Below are 21,483 nucleotides of genomic sequence, written 5' to 3' on the forward strand. Positions count from 1 at the left end.
GCCCCATCTTTTCCTTTTTTTTAAGATTTATTTTTTTGTGGGGCCCCATCTTTTCCTTTTTTTTAAGATTTATTTTTTTGTGGGGCACCTGGGGTGGCTCAGTGGGTTAAGGCCTCTGCCTTCGGCTCAGGTCATGATCCCAGGGTCCTGGGATTGAGTCCCGCTTCAGGATCTCTGCTCAGTGGGGAGCCTGCTTCCCCCTCTCTCTCTGCCTGCCTCTCTGCCTACTTGTGATCTCTGTCTGTCAAATAAATTTTTAAAATCTTAAAAAAAAAAAAAAAAGAAAGAAAAGAAAACCGAAGATGGTAGAAAAAGTCCAAATGTAACACTAATCATCATAAAAATAAACAGATTAAATCACAAATTAAAAGGCAGACAACCCAATTTTTTAAAAATTTCAGCTACATACTATTTATTGAAGACTTAAAATGTGAAAACATAAAAAGGCTGAAAGTAGAAGAATGGAGGTCAATTAAAAGGCAAATATTAACCAAGCTAAAGCTGACAGAGCTATGTTAGTATCAGACGTAACGGGCTTTAAGACAAAATTATTAGGGCTAAAGTGGGTCACTATCTCGTGACAAATATTTCAAGTCACCAGTAAGATCTAAGGATTCTAACCTTTTAGGAATTTAGATAAAATAAATGGAAACTATATAAAGCAAAAGTTGATAGAACTGCAGTTTTTTGAAAAAGTGACAAATCTATAAATTTCAATACATCTCCCTCAACTATTAATAAGCCAAGCATACACAAAAATAATCAGTAGATATTTTGATGTAGAGAATGTGAACAATACAACTAAAAAGCTTGGCTCTCCACACTTAGCAATTACAGAATACACATTCTTCTCAAACACATGGAACATTTACAAAAGTTGATCACGTAACTAGGCCACCAGTGAATATAAACAAATTTCCAAAAATCAAAACCAAAAAACCCCGTTATCCATCCACAATGCAATTAAATTAGACATTAGACAACAAAAAAATAAGAAATCTACTTTTGGAAATTTTAAAACAGTCCTCCAAAAAAATCTCATGGATTGAAGAAGAAATAACTGCAAATTCTTAGAACTTAATTATTTTAATTATTATTTTAGAACTAAATTATTTAAAAAATGTTACATATTCAAACCTGCAAAATTCAATAAAAGCAGTAATCTGAGGGAATTCCATTGTTTAAAATCTTCAGGGATGCTTTTGCTGGCAAGTTCTATGAAACCTCTCAAGGAAGAGATCATTTTAATCTTAACTCTTTCAGAATAGAAACAAAGAAAACAAAATACTTCCTTTCCACCTCCTTCTCCAAAGCCATTATGACTTTGGTACCAAAACCATATGAGGATACTACAAGAAACGAATGGCCAATGGCCAATATCACCTATGCACAAAGAAGGAAAAATTCTAAATGAATTAGACCAAATCCAGAATGATTTTACATTCTAAAATCTGTAAGTCATAAACCATAAAATTAATAAAGAACAAAAACCATATAATTACCTCAACTATTACAGAAAAACACACTCTAATTAAAAATTCAATGATTTTAATAAATAATAACTCTTGGCATTCTAGGAATTGAGTACTAACTGCTGGCGAGGATGTGGAGAGAAAGGAACCCTCAGCACTGGTAGCGGGAAAGCAAACTGTGCAGGCGCTGTGGCAAACAGTATGGAGGTTCCTCAAAAAATTAAAAACAGAATGACTGTATGATTCAGTTATTCTATTACTGAGTATTGACCCAAAGAAAACAAAAACACTAATCTGAAAAGACATAAGCAACCCCATGTTTATTGCAGCCTTATTTGCAATAGCCAAGATATGGAAACAACCAAAATGTCCGTTGATGGATGAACAAAGATGTGGTATGATAGACAATGGAGTATTAGCCATAAAAATAAATGAGATCTTGACATTTGCAATGACATGATGAATCTCAAAGGTATTATGCTAAGTGAAGTAAGTCAGTCAGAGAAAGACAAATACCACATGATTTCACTTATGTGTGGAATTTAAGAAACAAAACAAAAAAAGTAAAATGAGAGACAAACCAAAAATCTCTTAAATACAGAGAACAAACTGGTGGTTGCCAGAGCAGGTAGGTGGAGGATGGGTGAAATAGATAAAGGGGATTAAGAGTACACTTATCTTGAGCACTGAAGAAATGTATACAATTGTTGAATCATCATATTGTATACCTTCTAACATAACACTGTATATTAATTATACTTGAATTTTAAAAAATGAATTACTGATAGGTAATAACTCCTGGCATACTAGGGATTGAAAGGAATTTTCTTAACCTGAGAAAGGGTAGCGATAAAACAACAATATTCCTCTTACTGGGGAAATGATGAAAGCATTCCTTTTAAAATTAGGAAAAGAGAAGGTTTCTCACCATCATCATTTCGACTCAACTATTCAACTTTGTGCTGGAGGTACCATCAAGGACAGTAAGAGAATAAATACATAAGAAATTAAAGACTTAAGGATTAGAAAGTTAGAACTAAAATTGTCATGCCTACATAGAAACACACACATACAAATCTCCAGAAATGTTATTAGAAATAGTAAATTAAGGAGGTAGATAGCTATATGGTTGATAAACAAAAACCAATAGCATTTCTACTCTGTAGTTCAAGCAACAAGAAAATTTCTCTCTAAAATGATAATACTTAAGTATCAACAGTTTAAAGGACAAATTCCAAAAGAATAGATCAGAAAGTGTGAACAATTAGAAAGAAAATAAGTGGCAATTATTCCTAGTAATTCCTAGTATTCCTAGTAATTATTCCTAAATAAATGTGGATTTATTCTAATAGGAATAACTATAGTAACAACTCCTAGCACACTAGGGATTGAGAAGAATTTTCTTGACCAGATACAAGGCACCTACGAAAACAATCACAGCAGCATTACTCCTAATGGGGCAGTGATGAAAGCATTCCTTTTAAAATCAGGAACAAGATAGGAATTCTTCCTATAACCCTTCTATTCAACTGCTCAATACTGTCAAAGAGATCCTAGGTAGAAGAGTATGAGATCAAAGATATAAGAAATTAAAGGCAAAGGACTGGAGAAGTTTTATTTACTCCTACGAGGATGAAATCTGCATATTGAACCTGCCTAGGAATAACTCTGACAAAAGATTTGTGATGTCTCTGTGCTGAAAATTATAAAAGGTTATCAACAAACATTACAGAATATCTTTAAAAATGGGAAGCCCAAGCTCATGGATGAGAATTTTCAATATCATAAACTATCCATTCTTCCAAACTGATCCAAATTGATCAATGCACTTCCAATCAAAATCCTTAAAGTTTTTTCAATGTAAAAACTTATAAGCTCACAATAAAATTTATATGAAAAATCAAGAGGCCAATAATAAGAGACTCCTGAAAAAGGTAGAATTTGAGTAATTATAAGGCATAATAACTAAAACTAAGCTACAGGTCAGACAAGTTGATCAGTGGAATAGAACAGAGGCAAGACACATATCTTTATAGATTTTCACATGACAGAGGCACACTGCAGATCAAGGGGAGAAAGAGAGGGATTTCCTATAAATGGTTCTGTGTCCAACATAATCTATATATAAAATATTAAATTAGATTCCTACTCACATCATATTCAAAATCGATTCCAGGAGCTTAAATGTAAAAAAGCAAAATTCTATAACATTAAGAAGAAAATGTAGTATAATATTTTTCTGACCTTGTGATAATATGAGATTTCTTAAATGAGACAGAAATATCAAGAAGAAATCAGTAAAGTCAATCATATTAAGAATTTTTCCACCAGAAAACAACATAAAAATAAATAAATAAAAAGATAAAGCACTGAAAGATATCTGCAACCTATATACTCAAAAGATTGGTTTCATAAGTAGAACATACAAAAAACTCTTATAAATCATAAAGAAATACACAAATAGCCCAATTTTAAAAAGGCCAAATGCTGGGCGCCTGGGTGGCTCAGTGGGTTAAGCCGCTGCCTTCGGCTCAGGTCATGATCTCAGGGTCCTGGGATCGAGTCCCACATCGGGCTCTCTGCTCAGCGGGGAGCCTGCTTCCCCCCTTCTCTCTCTGCCTGCTTCTCTATCTACTTGTGATTTCTCTCTGTCAAATAAATAAATAAAATCTTTAAAAAAAAAAAAAAAAAAAAAAAAAAAAGGCCAAATGCTATGACAGATATCTTATGGAAAAGAAAAATTTGTATGACTTTTGAACATTTGGAATGATGCTCAATCTCATTAGTAATCAGGAAAATGCAAATAAAGACCCCCAACAAGATACCTACCAGAATGGCCAAGATAGTCTGATAATACTAATGCGTTGGAGAAAATATTGCTCAGAGAGAATTCTTACATATCACTGGTAAGGAAAAAAACTGGTACACATTTAGGAAAACAATTTGGCAGTGTCTCATAAAGCTGAATGCTGACAAACCCTTATAGGCAATAAGCAAAAGCCTACTTCCAAGAGAAATTTTTATAAAACTTATCTCCATCTACACACACTAAAAAATGTAATTGTTCACAAAACAATTCTCACAGTAGCAAAAAACTAGAAATAGGGCTCTCCGGGTGGCTCAGTGGGTTAAAGTCTCTGCCTTCGGCTCAGGTCATGATCCCAGGGTACTGGGATCGAGCCCCACACCAGGCTCTCTGCTCAGTGGGGAGCCTGCTTCCCTTCCTCTCTCTCTGCCTACTTGTGATCTCTTTCTGTCAAATAAATAAATAAATAAATCTTTTTTTAAAAGAAAATAAATAAATAAAACAAAACAAAAAACTAGAAATAATCCAAAGGTCCACCTGAAGAATACATTATATTCACACAACATAAAATTATATAAAGTGAAAAGGAGTAAGCTGGAATTATATATCATAATATGACATATAATATTGGAAAACATGTTGGAAAACTATGCATGATGGGGCGCCTGGGTGGCTCAGTCTTTAAGAGTCTGCCTTCAGCCCAGGTCACGATCCCAGGGTCCTAGGATTGAGCCTCACATTCAGCTCTCTGCCTGGCAGGAAGCCTGCTTCTCTCTTTCCCACTCCCCCTGCTTGTGTTCATTCTCTTGCTGTGTCTCTATCAAATGAATAAATAAAAGATCTTTAAAAAGAAAAAAAGAAAAACTAAAACTATGCATGAAAAAAATCCCGTGATTGTTTTCATGTCACTCAAAAATAAAACTAAATGGGGGTGCCTGGCTGGCTCAGTGGGTAGAGCCTGTGATTCTTGATATTGGGGTCACAAGTTTGAGCCCCATGTTGGACATGGAGACTACTTAAAAAAAGGTAAATAAGGGTGGTTGGGCAGCTCAATGGGTTAAGCCTCTGCCTTTGACTCAGGTCATGATCTCGGGGTCCTGGGACTGAGCCCTGCATCGGGCTCTCTGTGCAGCAAGGAGCCTGCTTCCCCCTCTTTCTGCCTGCCTCTCTACCTGCTTATGATCTCTCTCTCTGTCAAATAAATAAATGAAATATTAAAAAATAATAATAAATTTTAAAAATAAATAAAAATTTAAAAAGTAAATAAATACATAATAAAAACTTTAGAAGTAAATAAATAAAACTAAGTTATTATTGTTTTGCCATACTTAAAGCTGTGTTTTTAAAAGCAAGAGCATGGTAAACACAATATTTAGGTCAAGGAGAGATTTAAAAGCATGACAGGCAAGGAAATGAATAGGCTGAGGAAGAACTCATTGTTTGATGCTGGTTATCGCCAAGGTATGCAGGAGCTTCAGGGGCATATATATCATTTAAAAAAAAAAAAACAAAAAAAATAAAACAGACCAATAGTTCCAATCCTGTGTACCTGAAGCCCTTTAACTGCCATTCCCTACATACACACACACACACACACACACACACACAGTTCTGAAAATAGCACAGAAGACTGTCCCTCTCCTCTTCCTCACCCCCCTACCTGCGTCCGAGCATTGAGCAGTTGCTGGAAACTCTCAACTTCCTTGCTGTCATCTGCAGCCCGCTCCTAAGGGAGGACAAAGGGAAATCTCAAGTGTGGGGAGAAGCAGCCCGTCACTTCAGGATATCCCCTTCCTGCCACATTTACTGTACTTGGCTGGGCAACGGGCCAGACACCAAGAATAATACATGGGACAAGACCAACACCATCTCTGTCCTTCCAGAGCCACCAGAGCAGTGGGGGAAGCCAAACCCTCTGGGTAGGAAGGAAGGGAGACGCGGCGTCTGTACCATCAGCACGCCCAGCATCATGTCGTAGTTGTTGATCAGAAACACAAGCTGTTCCTTCCTTGAGGAGAACTCAGCAGCCACTCGGAGGACAAAATTCTCCACTTCCACCTGGAAAAGCCAGAAGGAAGAGGTGACACGAAGAGGCAGGAGTACATGGCCCTGCTCACACTCCAGGCCACCTTGGCAGCCCTGCCACTGGGAAGTCTGTCCTGCCCATGCTCACCTGTAGCTGTCCCAGCAGCTGCATTGTCCGTTCATTGGGAATTGTCTGATTGATGCTGACAAGAGCAGATGAGAACTCTGCGTATCGGCGTGTAATCTGGGGGAGAGAAAGTGGGAAGAAAATCACACTGGCCCCCCTGGCCCAACCAACACAGCTGCCCAAGTCCCTAGGAGCTGGCCACTCAGCCTCTGTGACTCCCACTCCCAATCCTGCTAACCAACGATGCCCGATTCACCCTGAGTTCACACACACTCCTAGACTGCCCCCCATACACATTGTGCCCCAGGATCCAGCCAGGCCCACAGCACAACTGGGAACCTGGCCAACCCCCACAGCAAAGCTAAGAACCCTGCCTTTCAGGAGCCCTTTTGTTACCCCTGCCCTCTCTCACATAGTGGGGCCGAGTATCCAGCCCCCCGAGGCGCTGAGGGTCAGTGCTTCGGACACTCTGGACATTCATCTCCAGGATCAGCTCAAACCGTGGCCACAGCAAGGCAAGCACCTGCTCCCAGTACCTGCAGGCTTAATCAGAATCAGAGATCAGCTGGCAAGAAGTGTGGGGGGGGTGGTCACGATGAGCACTAGGTGACACACGGAATAGCCAAATCACTGTTATCATATACCTGAACCAACTAGAACACTGTATGTTAGCTAACTGGAATTAAAGAAATGTGGGGGAACGGTGGCAGGTTTCTGTGGGGGAACCCAATTAACAGCTGAGGGATGGGGGAGACAGGACTGGTATACAAGGTGAGTCAGAAACCAGAACTGTCCCCAGGCAGATCAATAGGAGGAAGAGTCAGGGTGTTGGCTCAGTAGCAGCCCAAGGGTCAGGGCAGGGTCATGTAAGACCAAGGGTTCAAGGACAATGGGGCATCAAGGACCAGAGCTCAGTGACCTGTCCAGGGCAGGAACATCCCTCTTCGCTGCAATGTTGCGGAACCGGAAGACGATGTGGATACAGAGAAAAACAGCAATGGCATCATAGCAGTCTGTGAGATAGGACTCCAGGTGTTTCTATGATTCAGGGACAGAGTATTGGAAAAGGATGTTTGTTACTCTGTTGCTCCCAGTGGCTACCGACAAATGCATGTGGTCCTCTGGGGATGCAGCACTGGAAGGGAGGGGAGTGAGCTCTCAGGAAATGCCCCCTCTTTCCCTGTTCACCGGGCCACTCAGGTAGTCTTGTTGCTCGCTCATCAGAATCCATGATCCCAAGCCCATCACAGCAGAAGTCAGGGCTGAGCACCACTTCGGGGACCCTTAGTTTTTAGATGCTACTACCTCGGTGTGGGTGAATAGCAGGGATAGCCTCAGGGACCCCCAAGCTTTGAGGGTTTCATATACTCTGTGAGTCCAAGGCTTAGAAATTTTAGAACAAGGGGGTCCTGGTTTCAGTACCACCAGAGTTATGACCCCACTAGGGTGCTGCAGAAGACTGAAGACAAAGGGATCCAAGAGTACAGGAGCTAAGGAATCTTACCAGAGTCATGCTGAGTGTGCGACCCATGACAGCATGGAAGAGGTCATGTGCAGCCGAGCCAGACACAACAAAGAATTCACAGATGAAAAGGTATTCACGGCAGGAATTGTCTAGGAGAGCGTAGTGCTGGCTGCGGAAGAGGGCCTCGAATGGATACTAGGATGGGAGAGGTGAAGAAGAGAAGTAGAAGGGATGGACCCCAATGCTGACTCTATAGATATTAATGGAAAAATCAATGAGCCTGGGTAATGAGAGCTCAGGAGGCCCTTCCCATCTAACCCAAGTGCAGGCTGTGATGGAGCAACCTGAATGGGTACTGAAGCGGGGAGGGCGATGAGGGGCACAAGAGAAGAGCCCACCCCCACCTGCTGTCACTGTGCCATCCACCTCCACAACCTGCCTCTTGACACTCCTCTCAGCCAGGCTCTCCCTCTATCTGTCCTGAAGTCAATGGTCTCAAGCCTCTTTACAACACAGAACACCTGAGTGACCCAAGAAGACCATTCCCAGTTCTAAGGGGACTGATACAGGGGACTGCAGGCCGGGAAGTTTTGCCCACAGATCTGGTCTCCCCCATCCATGCTCAGTGTCCCCCCATGACAGACTCTTGTTCCCTCTCCTACCCTCTGTTCTCCCCGCTGGGCAGTGTGGGGCACCAAGATGGGGGCTTCCAGTTCAGTGGGGGAGATGACAGAACCACGGGTCCCCAGGGTGAAGATGGTGTTCCTGCTGCGGAGGGAAGGCTTCGAGAAGAATCGTGAAGGGTCAGAGTCAGGGAAAACAATAAGATCACAACCGTGACAGACTCAGAGGCTCAGTACCTTCTGGGACTACAGCCAGCCAGACACAGCCTAGATGTCCCTCCTTCCCAGTACCAGGGCCACACTCCCCCTGACACCTGGGAATAGGCTTCAGAGACCTTCTACCCTCCCTGACATCACGTGTCAAAAGACATGTGCCTTTTTCTGGGGAGGGGGGCCACAGCCTTTATCACATTCTCAAGGCTTCAGTCCCAGAGAAAAAGGCAAAAAGCAGTATCTTTGAGGCACCCTCACTGTCAAGGACTAGAAGGTGGACTTCTGAGCTCTAGGATATCTTTCTTGGCTGTATCTTCTACACCCATTAGATCATCCTTCTCAGCGACTTCCTCGTACTAGGAAAAAAGAAAAGAGAGAACTGGTAACTGCCTCTTCCCACAGTGCGATAAAAAATTTTTTCTACCACCCAGACTTGACCAGGGGTGGTCCCTCTTTCCAGCCCATGTGCCTCCAAAGGTCTCTCTCTCTGGCCTCACCTGCACCTTCATGAGCCGCCCCAGGTAAGAGCGATAATAGGACAGGTAGATCTTGCTCAGTGTTTCCACATACTCATCCCTGATCTCCTTCGCTGTTGCTCGTTCATTACCCAGCAGAAACTGATAGAAGAACCTGGGTGGGGTGGGCACCAGGGACAAGTCAGTCTCCCCGCCCCCCTCCCGAAGCAGACACTACTCTGGGCTCAACAACTTAAGAGCCTCTCCAGCCCTTCCTTCGGGCAGTGACCTGTACTTCAGCAGTGCTGTCTGGGGGATCTGATAGTTGGTCATTGGTTTTCTGAAGGAATAAATCTTCTGCAGGATGAACTCTCGGATCTTCGTCACCGCCTAGACGGGGGGGGGGGGGGGACCAGATACAGGGCATGAAGCTGCAACCTTTTGACTTTGAGAAACAGTGGGGCAAGTGCCACATGTTAAATATAGGGGGATGGAGGGTGGAGAACAACTCTTCAGTATTTCCGAAATTTTTCAGGGGAACCTAGAGACATGAAGATGAGCTTTGCCAGGTAAGGCAGGGTGAAGTTCTTGGGGACGGGCTAAGTGAGGACTGCCAGGTTGAAGGTGTCAGGGATGCTGGTTCTAGTAATCTCTAGGGTATCATCCCCACCCCTCACCTTGACCCGGAGCCGGTCGAGTATGCCTCTGACGTCGGCACAGGCCGCTGTCCCTCTAGCCTCCTGCTCTCGGACTGCAGCTGCCTTGGCATCTAGCTCCTGCAGCTGCTCCAGGAACCTGGGCTCTGTCACTGGCGCCTCCAGAATTGCCCTGGGTAGTAGGGTTGGGTGGTGGGGGTCAGGAGGAAGATCTGGACATCGCTAAATCCCAAATCCCATCTCTTCTATCCAGACTATCACCTCTCCCCTCTTATACTAATCATATAGTCAGGATATGTGTACAAATTTTCTTGTTCCTGAAACCTCCCTGCTGTCCCATGCTCATAAGCCTTGAAACCTCCAATTTAACACCCAACCCTGGATATCCCTAATCTTGGATGCCTAAAGCATGCATCAAGGTTGAGTTGTCAACCCACCCATCAAGTTTCTGGAAGGCACCTGATGACCTGAAGCCAGAAACTGATGTGGTAAGTACAGGAGGTCACCCTAGCCCATGTACCCGCTACAGACATTGTGACTCTTCAACTGACAACTCACGTGATCAGAGCAGAGGGTACTATCAGACCATCAACAAGTTCCCCCAGTTTTCCCCGAACTGCCTGGCGGTTTCGAAGCCGAATGTTCATGGCTCCTGATTGTTCCTGCAGCGTCCGGATCTCAGAGCTGATAGAGCTGAGGTCACTCTGAAAAGCTCCCAACATCTGCTCCATGCGCTGGGGGAGGACAGAAGATGTTGCTGGAGTGCCACAGAGTTGCCAGGGGACAAAGGGGCCACCTAAGTTTACTGGTGAAGTCTTCAGTATCAGTCCAAGAGGGCAGCAGGTGATAGGTAAGGAGGTACCCCAAACGTCACTGGCAAATAATATTAGTAGGACAGTAACAACCAAAAAAGGCTGATGAGGTCATCCTGAAAGTGAATCTAACTATCCCCACCTGAGGCTGATGACCTAAAGAACGACAGGAGAGACCATGATCTGGTTCATGGTTATTAGGAGTCACAGGTCATGGTGACTAACCTCAAGAACAGCATCGCAGGCTGTGATCTGGTTGTGCAGAGATGCTATGTTCTCACTCTCTTGGATATCTGACCCACAAAAAGTCAAGGGGCCTCACCATAAAGTTGGGAGATTCTCAGACCTGCAGGACCACTCCAATTTTTCCCTGCAATGACAGAAACCTCAGAGAGAAAATTTCGGCCCCCCTGGGCTGTCTGCACCATGCTCCACAAAAATCCCCATTTTAATAACATCACCCTTTTTCTCTACTGGAGGATACAATCCCGGATGGATTTCTGCTCTATCTGCTGTAGCTCCAGCTCAACCTGCTTTGAATAGTGACGGAGATCCACACCCTGAGAGAACATAAACATGACAGGTTAGGAGAAAGCCACAGTGAAGAGGCACTGAGACAGAATAACAAAGGACTAGAGGGTGAGACACCAGGGTAATATTTTAAAAGCGAGAAACTGTTTCCTTTTTTTCTTCTTTGAGGGGAAGGTAAGTGGGAGGGCAAATTAGTATAGCAGAAAGCCTCACCGTTTTAAGAGCTTCCTTTACTAACTCATCCTCCAGATTTGCCTGAATGTGAACTGGAAATAGAAGTTTATCATAAGGGTCCAGCTCCACAGCGCTCTCTCCCCCAAATGAACATCTGTACACCAATCCCTGCCTTACTACTTCCAGCCACCAAGTCTCTGAAATCATAAGCAGTTTGCATCCACCTCGTGCCATCACTTACCATCCACTTCATCCAGGATGAATTCATCAGAAGAGATGTCCAATTCTCCAAGTTGTAACGGCTCCTGAAGACCAGGACCACTCCCCTGGAGAGGGACAAGTTAATGGGAAAGGACAAGGAAGAGAGAGAGAGAACAAATATAATGGGATAATCCACAAACCTTTAGAGAGTGGGAGAAAGGTGGGAACAGGCTGGGCTTTTACTGGGAGACATAGGTACCGAGTCAAAAAATTCCAAGAGTCTCACATTGTACCCAATCTGCTAGCTTCTGGGTAGGGAATGACAGAGACTCTCATGCCACCAAGAGAGTAGAGGTGTCCCAATGAGGAAAATCAGGCGTTGTAGAGAACAGAGCAAAGCTCACAGCTGAATACAGGATACCCAGACCCCTGCTATCTTAGGTGTTTCATCACAATCCCTGTAGGGATCACCAGCCCTTCCAGAAATGTCTGCTAAAAACGTTTCCCCGCGTGCCAGGTGCCATCTTTCATACACTCATTCATCTAATCATAACCAATAATCTACACGGTTAAGTCTTATTTCCTTCATCTTACAGCGTGGAAAGTATGACACAAAGAAGTTGGCTAACTTGCCCAAAGACACACAGCGTGCAAGAGGCAAAGGTGGAATTAGAACCCAGGCAATCTGACTATAGGTCATGTTCTTAATTTTTACACTACACTGCTTCTTTATTCTGTCCCCAAATCTGGAAGTTAACTGAAATTATGCCCCTGGTACCTGACTCTCGGTCATTCGGATTCCCGCTCAGCCTCAGGCCCTATCCCAATTCGGAATCTGCAAAGCCACACAGGTAGCCATCACCAGTATCAGCCGCGCCCCCACCTTTGCGCCTAAACCCAGCCCAGTCCTTTCTGACGCGAGGGCCATCGGACAAGACTCTGCAAGAGAAATAGTCCCGCATTCTCACCAGCGGGCCCTCCTCCTCCTCCATATCTGAGGCTCCGGCTCGCAGCATCAGCTCTCGGGCTGCTGCCGCCATGGTCGCAGCAGCGGCCATTCCGCGCAGCCTCACTTCCGGCAGCTGTCAGTCGCTGTGAGTCCGGCCCACAGGGACCAACAAATCCTAGAGAGTCTTGCAGGGCGCGAAAACGTTCCCAGATATTTGAATTAAGTTGTTTGACTCTAGCCTTTCCTTTTCGGCTTAAACACTTCACCCAGCTACAAATGGGAATTGGACGTCTTAAGCACAATCTCACCCGGGAACCTTTGCTGCTTTCTCTCTCAAGAATTTTACGAACTGTAAAAAAAAGAGACCTCACCGGAAGTTGCGACTACAAACAGAGATTCTCAGAAGTGGAATTGGCTCTGGCACCAGCGGTTTCCGGAAGCGCTTCTCATGATAGCCCCGCCTTTTCCGCCTGCTGGCTACATAAGGCCACTGCGTCACTTCCGTTCTCTCTTCCACGGGAGGCTTACACGCCGCCGCTGAGGCTGCCGCCATGGTAAGACTGTAACTAGTACGGGGATCCCGCGACATCGGAACCGTGTTACGGAAAGTGTGCTGTTGGGGGGCTTGAAATACCCTATTCTGGGGATTTGCAACTTTCTGTGTGGATCTTTGAGACACACCCCTGGGAAGGAAGGACTGAAGATCTCCAGGTCTGGGGAGTGGGCCAGAGGAAGAGTGGCTCTCCGGGCGCTCGGAAGCGCGAAAAGGCTTGGGCGTGAATGCTGACCTCAAGTCTCCGCCTCTCAGAGTGTACTCTTGGGAATGGGCGGAAATTTTGCCCCCTCGCAGTGGTTGCGTTTTCCCGAGCCCGAACACTTTATGTTCTGCGTGCAGGACTGAGGAGTTTGTTGTGAGAAAACAAGTTGAGGGGGTGTGGGTTGTTTCCTCCGTATGATAAGCTTGACGTTCCTGTCTGATGGCAGTTCACCGTGCCTGATTTCTCACCTTGTCTCTGTCAGTCTCTAGTGATCCCTGAGAAGTTCCAGCACATTTTGCGAGTACTCAACACTAATATCGATGGGCGGCGGAAAATAGCCTTCGCCATCACTGCAATTAAGGTAAAGTAGGGTAAGGAATGGAGCACAAAAATGAAACTGGGTGTGTTAAGACAGCTGTAAGTGAGGCAAGGTTGAGGAAACATGTCCCAACCAGATCACCTTAGCTGCTGGGTAAAATAAAGAATGGTTAAAAGTGGAGTGCCTGGGTGATTCAGTGGGTTAAGCCTCTGCCTTCCGTTCAGGTCATGGTCTCAGGGTCCTGGGATGGAGCCCCGCATTGGGCTCTCTTTTCAGCGGGGAGCCTGCTTCCTTCCCCCTCTCTGCCTACTTGTGATCCCTCTCTCTCTGTGTCAAATAAAGTCTTTAAAAAAAAAAAAAAAGGAATGGTTAAAAGAGTGACTCTATTTCCCTTAACCACTTCCACATTTTCCCTAAAAGGTAAGTAAGGAAAGCCAGTCAGTTCAGGCCAAGATACTTCTCTCCTAGGGAATGGGGAGTGGGTTGTCTCCTCTACTAGAATTCGCTAGAATTTATTGGACCATCAGCCATGGTCGTCTTGTGAGGTTCATTCTAAGTTTGGTTTCTGCCCCCTATAGCAATGCATCATACTAGTGACCCTTCCTGTGAAATTTTTAGGCCCTTAGATGTGTAATTGTACATGGAGGGGGTGGAAATGCCAAAAGATTGCCAAGTGTGAAGAAACCTGTAATTGGGAAGTGGAAGGGGTAACACTACTACATGGTGAGCGGGGCATTTATTCCAATGTCAGAAGTGATAAAATGCATTTCCAGTTGATGGGAACCAATATTTGGCTCATTGTATGTATTAGGTCGATGAGCACAAGCTTGGGTGTGTTTTCTTTTCACCAACCTAACGAACTGGCCTTCCAGTTGGGGATATTATTCTACCGTTTTTTTGTTTGTCCGTGTAATTGTGGATATGGCTGAATGTGTTTTTTGCCAGTATGTGGACACCGTTGGGGGAGGGACAGTCCTGTCTTGTTCATAGTCCCCAGCTTCTGGTGCATCATAGATGCTCATGCAGTGTAAGGGAATGGACCCAGGGATACTGTAGCCTGGTTTCAAAGAATTTTTAAAAAACATAAATATTGCATAGATAACTTAACTCCATCAAAACAGTATATCCTTGTTTGGTTGACAAGATCAGATTCTCTCAGTTTTTCATGTTATATTGCAGGAGGTACAGCTTTCATTTGTTCCTAAATGGTAAATAAAAAGATTGCTTCCTTTTGTTGATTACATGAAACTAGGTAAAATCTCCTGGTACCTTTTTAAGGGTTGCTGTGAAGCTTAAGTGGGATAGTGAATACAGACGAGCTTATCTCAAAAGTCTATATGGCAGGTTCAGTTCCAGGTAATAAAGTGAGTCGAATGTTTTGATTTCCCAGTGTGCATGCAAGTTATATTTACACTGTAATTAATATTTAATGTGTAGTAGTGGTGTTTTTTTTTAAAGGTACATACCTTAATTTAAAAATATTGCTGAAAAATGTGAATCATCATGAGCTTTCAAGGAATCATGATCACACCTCACTGTAACATAATAATAAAAAGGTTTGAAATACTGTGAGAATTACCAAAATGTGACACAGGCACAAGAGAGCAAATGCTGTTGGAAAAATGGCATTGATAGACTTGTTTGACACAGGATTTGCCACAAGCTTTCAGCTTGTAAACAACAAACCAGGATATCTGCACAGTGCAGTTAAACAAGGTGTGCTTGTATAAAAGATGGTCATGGTTAAGGGGATCCTTTTGTTAAACCCTTTTTCTTTGCCTCTTAACTGGTTTTGTATTTACTTTTTTTAAAATATGGGCCATAGCCTTTGTAGTCCACTTAAAACAATTTAATCAAAGGACTTTAAGGTACTTTGTGAACTTTGTGGTAAGTCTCTTAGGGATTCTGATACTTTGCTTATCACTGGGAAAGGTTATTATTAGAGATAGATGATACAGAGATTTTTGCTGATTGTGTGGATAGTTAGCAAATGCAGCTAGCTCTTTCTCTGGTAAGAGAACTAAGCTTAAAAAGGAGGCGGTCCAGAATGGAGGGGTAATACTTGGAAAGTAGAAGAAAGTATGGTGTGGGGATCTGGGTATGGGGAAGGATTTTTCCCAAAGATGTGGCTAAAGAAGTGGTAAGTGGGATTAATTGGCTGGAGAAGGATGAAGAATGGAGTGGATGTTGGCAGCAGAAGAGGATATTGAGAGGTAATACAGACCCTATAAAATTACTCTATGCCATGATCCCTTCCTAATTGTTTTGTTTCTACTTGTAGACTTTTACTAAGGATATTCTTTAAGGTTGGCTGGTCTTCTGCCCTTCCTCTAAATCAGGGTGATACTGTAGGTTATTTGGAAACCTGGGAGGAAGGGGTTGGGATTGGGTGTAATCACTGGGAGGAACCTCCTGAGCACTGGCCTTGCTCAGAAGGAATTTGTGTCCTGTCCCCGTGAGTAACACTGTTAAATATTTTCCAAGATTAATATTAAGTTGGTGTCAACTCATATGTTCTAGGCCCTTGGACAACAAGTAATGAGTGATGGTCCCCTGACTATACTTAACTCTTCTGGATGGAGAAAACAGGGGTGGTCTCCTTGGAAGAGAAAAGGGATCTAATGTAGAAAGTTGGCTAGTCAATACCAGCCTGCAAACAGGGCTATCAAAAATTTGGCCAGGGGCACTTGGGTGTATGTGTCAGTTAAGCATCTTTTCCCTTAGTCTCAAGAGTCATGAATTCAAGCCCCACCCCCCCACCTCATTGGACTCCATGCTGGGAATGGAGCCGAATTTTTTTTTTTAAGCTTTATTTTATTTTAAATTTAATACAGTGATTTTTATTTTATTTTTTATTTCTTTTCAGCAAAACAGTATTCATTGATTTTGCACCACACCCATGCAATACGTGCCCTCCATAATAACCACCACCTGGCTCCCCTAGCTTCCCACCCCCTGCCCCTTCAAAACCCCCAGGTGGTTTTTCACAGTCCATAGTGTCTCATGGTTCAGCTCCCATTCCAATTTCCCTTAACTCCCTTCTCTCCATCTCCCTATGTCCTCCATGTTATTTGTTATGCTCTACAAATAAGTGAAACCATATGATAATTGACTCTGCCTGCCTGACTTATTTCACTCAGTATAATCTCATTCCCGTCCATATTGATAGAAAAGTTGGGTATTCATCTTTTCTGATGGAGGCATAATACTCCATAGTGTATATGGACCACATCTTCCTTATCCATTCGTCCGCTGAAGGGCATCTTGGTTCTTTCCACAGTTTGGCGACCGTGGCCATTGCTGCTATAAACAAACACTGGGGTACAGATTGGAGCCTACTTTTTTTAAAAAAGCTTACAGCAACTCTTTAAAAACTTTTTTATGGAAAAATTTCTACATTAGGAAGTTAGAAGGAAGAAAATTACCCCTGTGAAATATCATAGCAAAAATTTGGACTCTTGTTTCATCTATATTCTTCCCTATCATTTAAAAGTAAATCTCAGGCATAACTATTAACTATAAATACTAAAATTTGAGAGAGATTTATACCTTAATTTCTTCTGCTGGGGATGGTTGTGGGGGTTTTGTTTCATTTTTTTGTTGTTTTAGATTTTACTTAGTCATTTGACAGACATGTAAGAGAGGGAACCCAAGTAGGAGGATGGAAGAGGGAGAAGCAGGCTTCCAAGACCTTAATCTCTTCTGAGTCCATGTGATAACTTGATTTTCTAGGTCACTTTTTTTTTTTTAAAAAAACAATATTGATAATGAGCAAGAGCATACACAAATGGCAGGGTACGGCACAGAGGGAGAGAGAAAAGCAGTCTCCCAGATGGTCAGGGGGGCCCTATGTCGTATTGATCATAGAACCAGAAGATAACCACCTGAGTTGAAGGTAGACATTTAACTGATCTAGGTGCTCCTCTAGATCACTTCTTACGGAGAGCAAAACACCTCTCTGCATTTTGTGGGGTTACTGAGAACAGTCACCACAGACTTGTTGGCTTAAAACAATGAAAACTTAACTCCCATAGTTGTGGAGGCCAAACATCCAAAATCAAGGTGTTGGCAGAGCCATGCTCCTCTGAAGGCTCTAGGAATCCTGTCTTCTGGTGGTTGCTAGGACTCCTTTGTTTTCCTTAGCTGTGTCACTCCTCCTATCACTTGGCCTTGACTTTGTCCCCCTTCTCTCTCTATTTTTTTTTTTAAGACTTTATTTATTTGACAGAGATCACAAATAGGCAGAGATCCTCAGGCGGGGCTTGATCCCAGGACACTGGGATCATGACCTGAGCTGAAGGCAGAGGCTTTAACCCACTGAGCCACCCAGGCGCACCATGTCCTCTTTTTTTTTTTTTTAAGATTTTATTTATTTATTTGTCAGAGAGCGAGCACAGGCAGACAGAGTGGAAGGCAGAGTCAGAGGGAGAAGCAGGCTCCCTGCGGAGCAAGGAGCTCGATGTAGGACTCGATCCCAGGACGCTGGGATCATGACCTGAGCCGAAGGCCGCTGCTTAACCAACTGAGCCACCCAGGCGTCCCAGTCCTCTCTTTTTATAAGGATACCAGGCATTGGATTCAGGGCCTGCCTTAATCTCATGTAGTTAGATGTGTGGTGGGGGTTGGGCACTATTCAACCCAGTCCATCATCCTTCACTATTCACATGTTTGCTTCAGACTCAATCCCAAATTTCCAAAACCTCTCTTTAGGGTGTGGGGCGAAGATACGCTCATGTGGTGTTGAGGAAAGCAGACATCGATCTCACCAAGAGAGCCGGAGAGCTCACTGAGGATGAGGTGAGGACAAGGAAGGGGGGCAGTGGGTTGGGCCTGCCATGGAAGGGTAGTCCTCTGTATCTGACCTTTGTCCTGTCTGTCAGGTGGAACGTGTGATCACCATTATGCAGAACCCTCGCCAATATAAGATCCCAGACTGGTTTTTGAACAGACAAAAGGATGTGAAGGATGGAAAGTACAGCCAGGTGTGTATTGAGATGGCAGGGTGTCCAGTTAGAATTAGTTGTAAGAGGTCTGTGGGTAAAATATTCCTCACCCTCTCTTCTAAATCCAGGTTCTGGCCAATGGCCTGGACAACAAACTCCGTGAAGACCTGGAGAGACTGAAGAAGATTAGGGCCCACAGAGGGCTGCGCCACTTTTGGGGGTGAGTAGGGGTGGGAGTCAACTCTCTGCCCCTAGAGTCGCAGAGATTTGTCATGCTCTGCCTTCTCTTTCCAGACATTTCCTTTGCACTGTGTGTAACCTGTGACCCTTCTGTTTTCTCACCTGCAGACTTCGTGTCCGAGGCCAGCACACCAAGACCACAGGGCGCCGGGGACGCACCGTGGGTGTGTCCAAGAAGAAATAAATCTGTAGGCCTTGTCTGTTAATAAAATAGTTTATACATCTAAGGCGTCCTTCTGTGTGATGCTCTGCATTCTTCTGGGGACCCTGCTAGGGAAAGCTGCCTCGCTGGGCCCTGTGGGTGGTTTTACTCTTGGTTGATGGCTCCCTCGGGTATCCAAACCAGCTCCACCTCCCTACCCCCGGGCTAAAGCAATGCCCAATGGTAGTGCCACTCCCTGCCCTACCTGAGGCAACCCTGTGGTGCCCGCCCTCTAACGGAAGACGTAGATAAAGCACACACACACACACCCCAGACGGGGATACTAAGGCAGTTTAAAGACAACCAAGGCCCCTCGGGGGGTTAGCGAGAAGTGGGTATCTTGAGCCTAGCCAGTTGATGGTTCGGGGAGTATTTTCAGGTCTTGACCGCCCCTGGGTTTCTTTTAAAAATACGGGGGTGCGTAGGGACGCGGAGTCCGGGAAGTTGTGGACTACCGGTAGGGATGAAATCCTCTAAATCGTTGACCCGGAAGAGCTGGGGTCCGCACCGTAGCGGGGGGTCGCGTGTGTGGTTAAGGAAGTTGGCCGCGGCTGCCCCCGCCCGGCGTTCGCCTCAGCGACTGAGGCACACTTCGAATTCCGCTCCCGCCGGCTCGCGCCGAGCCCGCGCCTCCGGGGCTCGGTCCGCCGTGTTTCGTCCGCCGCAGCCGCGAAGCTACCGAGCAGCTTCCGGCGAGGCGGGTGTGCGTGCAGCGCTACACCCTCCCAGGGAGGGGGGCGGGACCCAGCCGCCACCGCGGGCGGGGGAGGGGCTCCTGGCGCTGCAGGGACACCCCACCATGGAGCGGAGCTTTGGGGCGGCGAGGCCCCGACAAGGTAACCTCTCCGCGGTTCCGGCTGTGCCCCCTTTACCCCCACCGCCTCCTGGATCTCGGCGCTCTTCCCTGCTGGTGCTGGCCGCGCGCTCCATCCCAGGCGTGGCCCGTTAGAGTCCAGTCACTGGGAACTGCGGCGTCCGCTCACTAACAGCCCTCCTCTTTCTCTCCAGGTCGCTTCTGATTACCCCACACCATGCCCCTCAGCCTCTTCCGGCGCCTTCTCCTTGCCGCCCTGCTGCTGGTGATTATCTGGACCCTCTTCGGGCCCTCGGGCATCGGGGAGGAGCTGCTGAGCCTCTCGCTGGCCTCCCTGAGCCCGGCTCCAGCCTCTCCAGGGCCGCCCCTGGCCCTGCCTCGCCTCCTGATCCCCAATGAAGAGGCGTGCGGGGGTCCCGGCGCCCCACCCTTTCTGCTCATCCTTGTGTGCACAGCCCCAGAGAACTTGAACCAAAGAAATGCCATTCGGGCTTCGTGGGGTGGGCTTCGTGAGGCCCGGGGGCTCAGGGTGCAGACTCTCTTTCTGCTGGGAGAGCCAGGCTTGTGGCATCCTACCAGGGAACCCCACATCAATCTGGTGCGGGAGGCAGCGGCCCAGGGTGACATCTTGCAGGCGGCCTTCCGGGACTCCTACCGGAACCTTACTCTCAAGACCCTCAGTGGGCTCAACTGGGCAAACAAACACTGCTCCATGGCCCGCTACATTCTCAAGACGGATGATGACGTGTTTGTCAATGTCCCCGAACTGGTGTCAGAGCTGATTCGGCGAGGGGGCCGTTGGGAACAATGGGAGAAGGGCAAGGAGCCACCTCTGAGAGAGGTTGAGTCTGGAGATGAAGACTTGCAAGAGGGGTCCATCTTGAGACAGCCAGTGCCTCTTCTGTACCTGGGCCGCGTGCACTGGCGGGTGCACCCCTCTCGGACACCAGGGAACAAGCACCAGATATCCGAGGAGCAGTGGCCTCCTACCTGGGGCCCTTTTCCACCCTATGCCTCTGGCACGGGGTATGTGCTCTCAGCTTCTGCCGTGCAGCTCATCCTGAAAGTGGCCAGCCGGGCACCTCCTCTGCCACTGGAAGATGTCTTTGTGGGGGTCAGTGCCCGACGAGGAGGCCTCACCCCGACCCACTGTGTCAAGCTGGCTGGAGCCACCCACTACCCCTTGGACCGGTGCTGCTATGGGAAATTCCTGCTGACATCCCATAAGCTGGACCCCTGGAAAATGCAGGAAGCCTGGAAGCTGGTGGGCAGCTCTGACAGGGAAAGGACTGCACCCTTCTGCTCCTGGCTCCAGGAAGTCTTGGGCATCCTGCGCTGTCGGGTAATAGCTTGGCTTCACAGCTGAGAGTGCCTGGGGCCGCAGGAGTGAGGAGCTGAGGGTCAAGCTGGCACCCCCTCCACCTTCTGCAGCCCAGGCCCAAGGCAGGGGGCCCTGACTGGCTGCAGTTGACCAGTTTCCTCTATCAGATGCTCTGTTACTGAAGAAATCTAGGGGCCTGGCCTGCCAGCCCCTATCACGGTCGCCAGGAAGAGCAAACCAGTGCTGGGGTGCTTCTCTTCAGCTATGGCAGAGGAGGGGCATAAGCTCCTCAATAAACTTGTTTGTCTACCTCTTCGAGTACAGCGTGATCCTCACCAGGAGTCCAAGAACACAAACTTGGGGAGCCTGGAGGCTGC

At 45.9% G+C, this 21,483-nt stretch overlaps 3 protein-coding genes across 4 annotated transcripts in view; 2 read left to right on the plus strand and 1 right to left on the minus strand.

Annotated features, from left to right (window-relative positions):
- VPS52 (VPS52 subunit of GARP complex) overlaps positions 1-12,871 on the minus strand; it is a 16,180-nt gene extending 3,309 nt beyond the window's left edge. The window contains exons 1-17 of one of the 2 annotated variants that reach the window (XM_059400002.1): positions 12,529-12,871; positions 11,601-11,685; positions 11,399-11,451; positions 11,139-11,214; positions 10,880-10,947; positions 10,401-10,576; positions 9,864-10,014; positions 9,476-9,576; positions 9,229-9,361; positions 9,030-9,087; positions 8,558-8,691; positions 7,935-8,090; positions 7,350-7,468; positions 6,843-6,966; positions 6,452-6,547; positions 6,229-6,336; positions 5,939-6,004 (exon numbers count right to left, since the gene is read on the minus strand). In XM_059400002.1, coding sequence (XP_059255985.1) covers positions 5,939-6,004; positions 6,229-6,336; positions 6,452-6,547; positions 6,843-6,966; positions 7,350-7,468; positions 7,935-8,090; positions 8,558-8,691; positions 9,030-9,087; positions 9,229-9,361; positions 9,476-9,576; positions 9,864-10,014; positions 10,401-10,576; positions 10,880-10,947; positions 11,139-11,214; positions 11,399-11,451; positions 11,601-11,685; positions 12,529-12,618 — 1,794 coding nt within the window. In that variant the 5' untranslated portion in view covers positions 12,619-12,871. The remainder of the gene's footprint in view (positions 1-5,938; positions 6,005-6,228; positions 6,337-6,451; positions 6,548-6,842; positions 6,967-7,349; positions 7,469-7,934; positions 8,091-8,557; positions 8,692-9,029; positions 9,088-9,228; positions 9,362-9,475; positions 9,577-9,863; positions 10,015-10,400; positions 10,577-10,879; positions 10,948-11,138; positions 11,215-11,398; positions 11,452-11,600; positions 11,686-12,528) is intronic. The other variant, XM_059400003.1, reaches the window with a different exon arrangement.
- A 111-nt stretch (positions 12,872-12,982) lies between these two features.
- RPS18 (ribosomal protein S18) lies at positions 12,983-18,996 on the plus strand. Its single transcript, XM_059400005.1, has 6 exons — positions 12,983-13,063; positions 13,530-13,628; positions 18,297-18,383; positions 18,467-18,568; positions 18,658-18,749; positions 18,878-18,996. Exons 1-6 carry the CDS (start codon positions 13,061-13,063, stop codon positions 18,951-18,953), a joined length of 459 nt encoding a protein of 152 aa, XP_059255988.1. The 5' UTR covers positions 12,983-13,060; the 3' UTR covers positions 18,954-18,996.
- A 718-nt stretch (positions 18,997-19,714) lies between these two features.
- Positions 19,715-21,415, plus strand: B3GALT4 (beta-1,3-galactosyltransferase 4). The gene is made up of 2 exons (XM_059400007.1): positions 19,715-19,807; positions 19,980-21,415. Exon 2 carries the CDS (start codon positions 20,003-20,005, stop codon positions 21,149-21,151), a length of 1,149 nt encoding a protein of 382 aa, XP_059255990.1. The 5' UTR covers positions 19,715-19,807; positions 19,980-20,002; the 3' UTR covers positions 21,152-21,415.
- The last annotated feature ends 68 nt before the right edge of the window (positions 21,416-21,483 follow it).

Source organism: Mustela nigripes, chromosome 5 (genome assembly GCF_022355385.1).
Source record: "Mustela nigripes isolate SB6536 chromosome 5, MUSNIG.SB6536, whole genome shotgun sequence".
NCBI lineage: Eukaryota > Metazoa > Chordata > Mammalia > Carnivora > Mustelidae > Mustela > Mustela nigripes.

Excerpts from the sequence above, each read along its gene's own strand:
- RPS18 (XM_059400005.1), top strand. Across the intron at positions 13,629-18,296 it reads TCGCCATCACTGCAATTAAG|GGTGTGGGGCGAAGATACGC; the intron begins GTAAAGTAGGGT and ends ACCTCTCTTTAG. Across the intron at positions 18,569-18,657 it reads AGGATGGAAAGTACAGCCAG|GTTCTGGCCAATGGCCTGGA; the intron begins GTGTGTATTGAG and ends TTCTAAATCCAG.
- B3GALT4 (XM_059400007.1), top strand. The coding sequence starts at position 20,003 with ATGCCCCTCAGCCTCTTCCGGCGCCTTCTCCTTGCCGCCCTGCTGCTG.